The sequence below is a fragment of the Nycticebus coucang genome, chromosome 9, assembly GCF_027406575.1.
Source record: "Nycticebus coucang isolate mNycCou1 chromosome 9, mNycCou1.pri, whole genome shotgun sequence".
Classification (NCBI taxonomy): domain Eukaryota; kingdom Metazoa; phylum Chordata; class Mammalia; order Primates; family Lorisidae; genus Nycticebus; species Nycticebus coucang.
The window spans coordinates 50,539,737-50,550,908 of record NC_069788.1 but is presented as its reverse complement, the minus strand read 5'-3'; the positions used below and the strand labels follow the sequence as shown (position 1 = coordinate 50,550,908).

At 47.9% G+C, this 11,172-nt stretch overlaps 1 protein-coding gene and 1 pseudogene across 1 annotated transcript; both read left to right on the top strand.

The window, feature by feature from the left end:
* Positions 1-4,850: 4,850 nt before the first annotated feature.
* LOC128594897 (class I histocompatibility antigen, B alpha chain-like) lies at positions 4,851-5,852 on the top strand (annotated as a pseudogene).
* Positions 5,853-6,275: 423 nt separating this feature from the next.
* LOC128594898 (putative HLA class I histocompatibility antigen, alpha chain H) lies at positions 6,276-7,946 on the top strand. Its single transcript, XM_053603803.1, has 4 exons — positions 6,276-6,609; positions 6,732-6,833; positions 7,433-7,480; positions 7,637-7,946. Exons 1-4 carry the CDS (start codon positions 6,285-6,287, stop codon positions 7,639-7,641), a joined length of 480 nt encoding a protein of 159 aa, XP_053459778.1. The 5' UTR covers positions 6,276-6,284; the 3' UTR covers positions 7,642-7,946.
* The last annotated feature ends 3,226 nt before the right edge of the window (positions 7,947-11,172 follow it).

Here is an 11,172-nt window from a genome sequence, read left to right as displayed (position 1 = left end):
ATTCTAATGTTCTTCCCTTTGAAGGTAATAGATTTCTTTCTCCTGGCAGCTTTGAGAATTTTCTCCTTCATATCAACTTTAGTGAAGTTAATTATGATATGCCTGGGGATGTCTTATTGGGGTTGAGTCGTGCTGGGGTTCTGAAGCTATCTGCTATCTGAATTTCAGGTTCTCTAGGTATGTCTGGAAAATTCTCTTTCATAATTTCATGCAGAAGGGCCTCTGCGCCCAGTGAGGCCACTTCATCTGTTTCAGGAATTCCTATGAGACGGATATTTGCCTTCTTCGAGTTATCCCAGAGCTCTCTGAGTGAGTGATCCATTTTTGCTCTCCATTTCTCTTCCTCTTTGAGAGTTTGGGAGCGTTCAAAGGCTTTATCTTTGATGTCGGAGATCCTTTCTTCCGCTTGGTCCATTCTGTTGCTAAGGGATTCCACTGTATTTTTCATATCTTTGAGGACTGCAAATTCTTGTTTCAGTGTGTCTAAGTCTTTGGTGGTTTTGTCTTTAAATTCGTTAAATTCTTGAGACAGCTTTTGAATTTCTCCACGAATTCCTAATTCCATTTTGTTAATCTTGTTTGCCATCCAAATTCTGAATTCGATTTCTGACATCTCAGCCAGTTGTTTGTGAATGGGATCTTCAATTACATCTGCCGTATCTTTCCTTGGGGGGGTTGATCTATTCTGGTTATTCATGTTACCAGAGTTTTTCCGCTGATTCCACCCCATGATTGTTTTACTCCCTTTGATTTTCCTCTGGTGTTTTGTCGAGGACCCGTACAGTGCTGTGGCCTGAGAAACTGGGGCCCTGTTTGTTGTAGAGGGGCTAAGTGGTTCTGACTTGTTTTCAGCTGGTTTCTATGTGACCCTAGTGAAACAGTTACTCTGGGTTGAAGTCTCAGCTGTGGAGAAATACCAGCAATTAAGTCACCCCACCCTCCACAGGCAACAAATGGAAAAGGAAAATCAAACCTTCCTACAACCGCACACCCAGGGCACCACCTGGATAGTCCCCAGGTGAGTGACTCAGTTCAAAAGGTCCCAGTCAATTGTCTCAGTCAGCAGCTGCCTCGGGTGGGAGAGTTCAAGAGGTCCCTGGGAACTGGGTCACAGGGGTCTGGTGACTGCTCTAAAATGGCTTGCTCCAGTGCTGCGTGGAGTCAGGAAGAGCCACCAGTAAATAGATCAGTCTGGGAAGAATGATGCCTCCTTCCCCACCTTGCAGCTCTGTCACACCCAGTCTCTGCTAGCCCCACAGGGCTGTGACCCAGTCAGTTGTCTGCAGTAAGCAGATACTCCAGGGGTTTGCACCTGCCTAAGTCACAGGGTAGTCTGTGTCTGCTCGACTAGGCCACTATTCTCTGTCTTTATCCAGTAGGGAGTGGTGTGGCCTGTCAACCTTGGGCACTTGATGGAGGCTGGAGGTGTTCACTCAGTTCCAGCCCCACCCTTAGTTTATGTTACTGGGTGAAGGGAACAACCCTGTGGGAGTTTGTTTCTGACCTTGCCAGATTCCTCTGCAGAGGAGAGGCTGATTTGAGTTCCCAGAACCTGTGTCTCAGGCCCTGTCTTTAGTCCTGCGGGTTTGTATTCGCAGCATGATCAGTTGTTGGCTGTAGCCTCTCGGCCTCCTTTGTCTATAGGCTGGTGATCCCCTAACGGCCAGGTGCATCTTAGGATCAGTAGAGCGGTTCTCTGGATCAGCCCCACCCTAGGAGTTTCCTGGCTCTGCGGGTGTGTTTTCTAGTCCCCATGTTCCACCCAGGTTGGTACCGTCTCAAGAAAACCCTTTACTCACGGGGCCTGTGTTTCAGTCCCAGGTCTGTTCCATGGTGGTTGCCATCTGAGAAGATGCTCGGACTCATCTGGTTGCCCAGGAAGACAGGAGGAGAGGCTATGGGATATCTGGGGGTGGGCCTTGTTATTGCTGAAGATGGCTGTTGCTCTGCACCTCGGGGCACCACTGCTCCAGTGTAATTCCCTCTCAGCTGACCATTGTCTTCTCGCTCCTTTGCTACAGAGTCAGCACTGGTCAGCTGCAGTCCAGGTCCTGTCTATACCTCTTGAGAGTTCAGCCAAGAATCTGGACTCCTGAGGGGGCAGGTCTCCAGATCACGGAGTAAGAGTGGAGGTGGGTGTTAGGAGCTCAGGGTTACAGGTCATAACACCAAGCTCATTGAGATCAAATGAACAAATAAACAGTTACAAAGGTTACCAGGCACATGGGCCTATAGATACAGAGATAGACGGAAACACATAAACATACAAGCAATAGCCACAACAATAGCAATATAAGAACAACTGCAATAAAAATAGTGATAATCATAAAATAATTGAAAGAAAGGAAAAAAAAGAGAAAAAAGTGGTGTTAGAAGGAATGTTAAGTGAGAAGAAGAAATTAGAAGACATAGAAATAAAAAATATATCTATATAAAATGTAATAATAAAAAATTATTGAAATCTCTAAGAAAATGGTGAGGAAAAATCAAACAAAAAGAAAACAACAGCAAAAAAAAAACAAAAAACCCCCCACAAAAACCAACAAAATAAAACAAAAAGGCACTAACTGCAAAAATATTCTTGTGGTAGAAATATCCCTATAAATGTCTATATGTCTGCTGTAGGGATCAACTTTCGTAGGAATATATTCATACTGCAATATACTTTCTGGACACCAGGTGGCGCTGTGAGTGGTTTTGAGACATACCTGGTTTATAGTTTATACCGTTACCATGGTAACCACCTTCCATGGTCGATCGCCGTTTTGGAGTTTCTGTAAAAGTTTGTCGCCTAAGAATTGTGCAACCTCGGCTGTTCTCCTCCGACAGCACTTGCGACCAACCCTCCCACTCAGTGCAGGTGTCCACGCTTCCTAAGTCCCTGCACTCTGCTCCCAGGTTCCCCCACAAACTGGCGACTGCAATCGGCCATAAGGGGAGTGGTGCTGAGTTCGCGCGGCATCTCCTGTAGCTGGTTCCCGGGGCTTTAGCAGTCAAAGCCGGTCCGCGGCTTCAGTTGCTCCGTGGTCCCAGAAGCCAAAGCCGGGTCCTAGGCTTCAAGCCGTTCCTGCGGTTGGAGCGCTAGGGGGATTTATTCTGAGTTTTATGGTTCAGAGTTTTGGATGGGCGTCTGCCAGTTCGCTGCGCAGCCTGAACCGCCAGCCCCCTCCAACACCTGGGGGAAAGGTGCCCACCCTTTTGGGTAGTTCAAAATGTTTGTTTGTTTCCTGGGCAGGATCCCTTCCCTTCAATTGTCCAATAGTTTGCCCAGCTCCCTGTGGTTTTGAGTGGCTCTCCTTTCGGATGCCTCCCTCAGTTCAGGATTAATTACTTGTCAATTGGATTTTGTCAGCATTTACAAGCTGCTGACCTCCGTGGGGGAGGGGCCTGCTGGCCGCATGGCGGAGCAGGGATGAATCTCTACAACAGAGTCTGTGATTTTTAAATTACCCCTCATATATAGCAAACTGCCAGTTTGCTGGGCGTCTCCAGCTGTCTGTCCACTCCAATAATCCACACACAGGGAAGGTCCAGACCGCCTTTCCTCTCACCTGGTGGCTTAGGAGAGGTGGGCTACACGTCCATCCTGTCCGCCATCATGCTCCGCCTCGGAATGAAGGTAATTTTAAAAATACATCGATCCACAGTCAGAGATTATACATAGACTGGTGTAAGATAGAGCATAGGGTTAAAAGTGCTAGGCACTAAGAACAGAGTGATCTGGACAAGAGCCAAGAATCACTGCTGACCAGGAGTACCGAAAGCAATTCTCAGTAGACACAGCATAGAATCCCAGCCCTAAGTCATATATTAGCAGTGATAAAATTAAGGCAAGACACAAGTGCAGTGTACAAGATATGTTAGGAGTTCAATCATGCAGCTAAAGATAAACTACTTGTTTTTTAACCTTGATTCTCTTTGAAGCTTTCTGCTGTGCTGCATATAATCTCATGCCTGAGACTTCAATAAAAGCCAGTGAGAAACATTGGAGGGGGCTACACCCTTGTCCCTTTGTGGGAGGCCTTGCTGGTATTGCCCTATCTGGGTCTCTCAGTTCAATACAAATGGACTGAGTAGGTGTTATTTATTTGCTTTTGAGTTGCACTGACAGACTAGGAAAGTAAAACTTAGAGGAGTTTCTTCCTGTAATTGTAATACGTTTAGTCACATTTCTAAATCAAGGCCCCATATCACATCTATTAAGATTCCAGAGCTTTCAGGGGTTACCAAGATTGTGCGATCCACTGTTGTTAATAAGCAAGAAGGAATTTGGTCTCTATAAATAGAGTCTCTGTCCGGTGCATTCAGACACAATTTCTCCAGGTTTACAGAGAAAACCCCTGTCTCAACACCTCTAGTCCCAGGGAAAGTTCACTCTGGCATCAAGTTCCCCGGGGTGAGTTTTCTTCTAGAAGAGTCCAAGGGGAGAAGTAAAGAGTTGAAGATAGGGAGTCCAGTTCAGGGAGAGGATTCTGTGGAGGGAAGTGTAAGGAAAGGGGCTGGGCCCAGCCACAGTTCCTGGGACAGGACTCAGGGACAGTGTGACAAACAGTGCTCAGAGCAGAAGAGGAGACAGGGCAAAGTCCCATGGCTGCGGGCATAGTTCTCAGGGTCTCAATCCCCACGGCGTTCCGGGTTGGAGAAACTAGCACAGCGGATTCCTGTTTCCCTGGAGTGTCACTACTTCTCGCAACCTGTGTCAGGTCCTTGGTCCTATACACTTCTGACGTGATCTCTAGTTCTCATTCTCATTGCATGTTGGTTTCTAGAGAAGCCAATCAGCGTCTCCACGGTTTCCGGTTACTAAGACACTAGGGACACACCCGGACCCTGAAACTCCTACCCAGAGGATGCGGGTCCCGGCGCCCCGAACCCTCCTCTTGCTGCTCTTGGCTGCCCTGGTCCTCACCCTTACCGAGACCTGGGCTGGTGAGTGGCAGGATCGAGAGGAAAACGGCATCTAAGGGGAGGAGCGAGGGGATCACCTGGCTGGGGGCGCAGGACCTGGGGAGCCGCGCCTGGAGGAGGGTCAGGCCAGGTCTCAGCTCGTCCCCGCCCCCAGGCTCCCACTCCCTGCGATATTTTGCCACCGCCGTGTCCCGGCCCGGCCGCAGGGAGCTCAGCTTTATCGAAGTCGGCTACGTGGATGACATGCCGTTCGTGCGGTTCGACAGCGACTCGAAGAATCGGAGGATGGAGTCGCTGGCGCTGTGGGTGGAGGGCGAGGGGCCTGAGTATTGGGAGCGGGAGACACGGAACGTCAAGGGAGACGAGCAGATTTATCTAGAGAACCTGTGGACCGCGCTCGGCTACTACAACCAGAGCGAGGAGGGTGAGTAACCCGGGTTCGGGTCACAAGTCACGATCCCTGAGATGACCCACAGAGAATGCCCGTCGCCTGAGTTTCCAGGTCCGAGAGTCACCCGGAGGCTGCCGGACCCCCTGAGACCTTCCACCCAGGAAGGGCTCACAGGGATTTTCATCCGGTTTCATTTTCAGTTTAGGACAAAATCCTCGCGGGTTGGTCCGGGCGGGGCCGTGGTCTCACACCATACAGTCGGTATCTGGCTGCGACGCGGGGCCCGATGGGCGCTTCCTCGGAGCTCACTATCTGCACGCTTACGATGGCTCTGACTACATCGCGCTCTTGGACCGCGTCGGACACGGCAGCTCAGATCACCCAGCGCAAGTGGGAGGCGGAGGCTGTGGCGGAGCATTTCAGGGCCTACCAGGAGGGTGAGAACGCGGAGTGGCTCGGCAGATACCTGGAGAACGGGAAGGACATCCTGGAGTGCACTGGTAGGAGGGGGCGCGGGCGCCTTTCACATCTCCTGTAGATCTCTAAGAATATTATCCTACCTGTGGTTCAGAGCAGGAAGACTCACCCTTGTTTCCACAGAGGGAGTCAGGGCCACCCTTCCCTGGGACAGTTAAGTGATAAAGTCTCCTGGGGAACAGAGAAGAACACAGTCCCTGAAATACTGGTCAACAGTTCCCTCTGACTCTGCAGCAGCCTTGGGCACCATGACTTTTTCTCCCAGGCCTTGTTTTCTGCCTCACTAAGGGTATTTGGAGGCCTGATTACAGCCCTTCTGAGTTACTGGCATCCATTCAGGTCAGGACCAGAAGTCCCTGTTCTCTTCATGAGAGTCTAGAACTTTCCAAGGAATGGAGGATTATCCCAACTCCTGGGTCCAGCTGTTGACTGAGTATTATGCTCTTCTCCCCAACCCATTTGTCCTATCCATTCTGAGGATGTCACATGAGCGTTGCTGGAGTGTTCTATGAGAGGATGCAAAGTGCCTGAATTTTCTGACTTTTCCCTGCAGATCCCCCCAAAGACACACATGACCCACCACCCTGTCTCTGATCATGAGGCCACCCTGAGGTGCTGGGCCCTGGGCTTCTACCCTGCGGAGATCACACTGACCTGGCAAAGGGATGGAGAGGACCAGACCCAGGACACAGAGATTATGGAGACCAGGCCTACAGGGGACAATAGAACCTTCCAGAAGTGGGCAGCTGTTGTGGTGCCTTTTGGAGAAGAGCAGAGATATGCATGCCATGTGCAGCACCAGGGGTTGCAGGAGCCCCTCACCCTGAGATGGGGTAAGGAGAGAGTAGAAGGGTGTCATGTCTTTTCTCAGGAAAAGCAGGGGCCCTTTTGAAACTCTTCAAGAAGGTTGCCTGAGGCCTGGGGTCAGGCCTCGCATCTTAATGTCCTTTTCCAGAGCCATCTTTCCAGCCCTTTATCCCCATTGTGGGCATTGTTGCTGGTCTGGTTCTCCTTGGAGCTGTGGTTGCTGCTGTGATGTGCGGGAAGAAGAACTTAGGTAGGGAAGGAGTATTGGGAAGGGTTTTGGTTTTCTTGTCCCACTGGGGTTTCAATCCCAGGTAGAAGTGTGCCTTTCCCTGTTACTGTGAAATTCCATCCACATACACCTTACCTAGCCTGGGGCCCTGAGTGCCAACATTTAGTCTTGTGTAAAACACCAGTGACAGTGAAGGACAGAGGTTTCACTTAGATGATTGTGGTGATGGGGACTTGAACCCATCAAGGTCAGAAAGGAAGGACCTTGCTCAGGAAAGACCTCCAGGAGGGCAGTTGATTCATTCTTTCCTTCCTTTGTGTTTCTTGATCCTGCTCTAGGTCTTTAGTCACAGTTCTGGAAACCTCTGGTTTGCAACATGAGGAGGTTCTTCTAGGACCTCATGGCCATACTTTTCTCTAACTTCTCATAGGACATTTTCTTCCCACAGGTAAAAAGGAGGGAGCTATGCTCAGGCTGTCTGTAAGTATGGGGGTGATGATTCCTGAGACCTTAGGGCTAGTGTAGAGAAGAGCCCATGGAGGAGCTCACCTGCCCCATAATTCCTTATTTAGCCACATCTCCTGTGGCCTCTGACCACGTCCTCGTTTATTCTTCCCCAGGCAGCAACAGTACACAGGCTCTGATGATTCTTGCTTGGCTTATAGAAGGTGAGGGGAGCCTGATATGGGAGGGGCTAGGCAGAGGGGACACAGTTGGGCTGTGGGATTCTGGGATTGGGACATTTTGAGTGTATTGTGTACGTTTTAGGGTGTCACCACTTACTATGACTGATCTGAGTTTTTTCCTGATTATGTTTTTTATAGCATGAGACAGCTACCTGTGTGGAACTGAGTGATGCAGAATTTGGTCATGCCTCCTCTTTGTGACTTCAAGAGCATCTGATTTCTCTTATCTGCAAAGGCATCTGAATGTTCATCCATGTTCAAGTAATGTGAGAAGGTGGAAAGGCCAGCCCATACTCATGTCTACTGTGGCCCCCTCCACCACACTGACTTGTGTCCCTTCGTGATCATCTTTCCTGTTCTAGAGTGTGGGGATGGGATGTCTCCTCTTTTTGTTAAGTTCATGATGTACAGGCTACTTCCCTACTGAAAATAAAAAGTTTAATATCAATTTGTTTTGTCAAATTCTTGCCCTGAGAGTTTGGTGAGTTAATTAAATGAAAAGATTACTGAAATTAAAGAAAGGAAATAAATGGAAGACCTGAGAACCTTCCAGAACCCAGTGTTTTCTGTGCTGGGTCTGCTGCTTGTAGGGACAGGAGAAAGCTGTGAAGAGATGAGTGTGGACTGGGCCTGTACCCAGTTGATGTTTAGTCAGTCATAGGCTTTATGTTGTCACTGCTTGGTTGAGTAGTCCTTGATGCTCTATTGTCCTTGCCCCTTCAGTAGAACCCTGTCTCAGCAGGACCTGTGATCACAGGGGCTGACACATGGCCCAGGGTGGCCCCTGCACACAGGAGTCTCTGTAGTATCAAGAGATGAAATTTCACACCTGTCCAGCTCTTGCCCTCCTTCTAGGGCTTTCCTAGATGGTGTTTTCCATATTTTCCCCAACCTTTTTATTATTTTATTTTAAATGTATTTTTAATTTTTGTGAATACAGAATAGTTGTCTCTATTGATGAGGTACTTGTGATGTTTTGATATAAGCTTAGAATGTGTAATAATCAAATCTGAGTAGTTAAGATATTCATCACCTCAAGCATCATTTCATTGTGTTGGAACATACTAAATCTCTTCTAGTTATGTTGAAATATACAATAAATCACTGTTTCTAAAATATTTTCTTTGAGACAGGGTCTCTCTTTGTTTCCTGGGCTAGAGAGCAGTGGTGTCATCTGTAAACTCAAACCTCTGGGCTGAAGCCCTCCTCTTGCCTCAGCTTCCTGAGTAGCTGGGACTAGAGTAGCTCTCACCATTTCCAAATAACTTTAAAAAAAAATTGTTTGTAGAGATGGAGCCTCACTATTGCCCAGGCTGATCTTGATCTGCTGGCCTCAAGCAATCTTCTCACAGGCATGAGCTGAGCCACCTCATCCAGCCTGTTTTTGTTACATAGTAGCCCAACTGTGTTACCAAACACTCCCTATTATTACTTGCACCTGTGTTTTTGTACACATTAAATAATCCCTCTTCACACACACCCCTCAATACCCTTCCACGCCTCAGGTAACTACCATTTTATTCACCACGTCTATTAGATCAAATTTTAGGCTCTCACTTGACAGAACATGCAATATTTGTCTTTCTGTGCTTGATTTATTGCACTGAATGTAATGTCCCTCACTTCCATTCATGTTGTTGCACCTGACCTTTTTAAAGGAACCTGATTCTGGAATTAGAAGAGAGGAAGGGTCTCATCACTTCTGTCTGAGATAAATTTCCTCTTCTGTTCTTCCCCAAACCCTAACCTTAGTTAAGTAATCTTAGAGCTGGCTCCATTCCAAACTCAAGGATTGATAAATCAGGCTATAAGTTAGATTTATACTTGTTTCGAAAATTGAACCCATGGTCAAGGATTGTTCTTTCCCAAGAGAGAAATATCACTCTGTGCTGCAGCATGCAGGAGGGTCAGTGTGGAAGAGTGAAGGAGGGCACACAATAGTGCTGGGGAGAAAAGCACAGCCAGCATTGATGCAGTGTGAGAGGTTTGTCTGCCAGATAGAGGATAGACTGTTTTTGCATCTGGGAAACATCCTTGAAGTAAAAAACAGAGAAAAATGGTAAGCTTTGTGAAGCATATGTTCTAATGAGAAGAAACAGACTATATTCTACGAGCAGGGAAAATAAGGAAAGCATTTTATGTTAAAAGGTAAGTGTTACTGGGAACATGATGCAGAAGGTGTGTTGGATCAAGGAAGGTGACTGTTGTGCTGGGTGGTCAGGAAAGATTTGAAAGACGTGATGAATTACCTATGAGGATGCCTGGCAAATTCATTTAAGGAAGAGGAACTTCCAGAGCAAATGCACTGGGGCAGGAAGGTGTCTGTGTTCTGGGAAGAGCAGTTGCACAGAAAGAAAGGAAGATGAGGTAAGAGGTGGAATCAAAGCAGGTAGGCCTGAAGAGTGTGGGAAAAGTGAGATCTTTGCTCTGAGTGACATGGGGAGTTAGAGGACAGTTTTGAGCAGAAGAGGGGCATGGTATGACTTTTCCTTTAAAAAAGTTTCTCTGGCTGCTCCACTGAGAACAGAACCTGGGGCAGGGGGACGAGTGAGGTATAGGGAAACACCAGGAAAGGAGGGCAGGATTCCAGGCAGCAGAGGGTGGTTGAGTTTCCTTCCTAAAAACTGAAGGAAGTGATGGCTTCTGTGTACATTTTGAGGATGGACTTTACAGCATCTCCTGATGTATCTGGGGTGTGAGGAAGAGGAGTCCAGGAGGACACCCACAACAGCTGTGAGCTGTGTGAGCAGAAACATGGAGCTGCAGTCATTGGAGAGTGGGACAACTCTGGCAGGGGCATGTTTGAGGTGGATGCCTGTCACAGGAAGACAGGCAGAGGAGGCATCCACTTGGAATGTATGGGAGGGAGCTGAGGGTTGCAGCTAGACAGATAAGTCTGGACTTTAGAAGAAATAATTGCACTGGGGAAATGCAGGGTGTCCATAAAATTCGGGTGCAATTTAAAATAGACAATTATGGACACTCTGTATAACTGGGAGGTGACATCATATAATTAATATTAATAATTATGCTTGTGAAGGGATACCAGCTAAAGAGGATAGTCTCAAAAATCTGGTGGACAGGTGACGCCTGCAGCTCATCTTAGAACTGGCTCTAAAACCAGGGCCAGGGCCGGATTGAACTCACCAACCTCGGTGCATGTGGCCGACTGGCTGAGGGAACACACCAACACACCTTCTGCATCATGTTCCCAGTAACGCTTACCTTCCCACATGCGCAGAGGCTGGTGGGTCCAAGCCTGGCCCTGGCCAGCTAAAACAACAGTGACACCTGCAACAACAACAACAAAAAAAATGGCTGGGTGTTGTGGCAGATGCCTATAGTCCCAGTTACTTGGGAGGATGAGGCAGGAGAATCGCTTGAGCCCAAGAGTTTGAGGTTGCTGTGAGCTGTGACGCCATAGCACTCTACCCAGTGCGACAGCTTGAGTCTCTGTCTCAGAAAAAAAAAAAAATCTGGTGACAAAAAGGTTTTATGGGTTTGAGTTAGCCTCAATTCCCAGACATGCAAATTCTTCTTCAAAGGGCTCATGTACAAAGAGGCCATGTGGCAGTAATGGAGGTTAAGGAAATATAACAAATGCTTATTCACCAAGATTTAACTTTTACCACTGATGAGTGACCGTCTGGCAACAACAGAGAGTAACGTTAAGA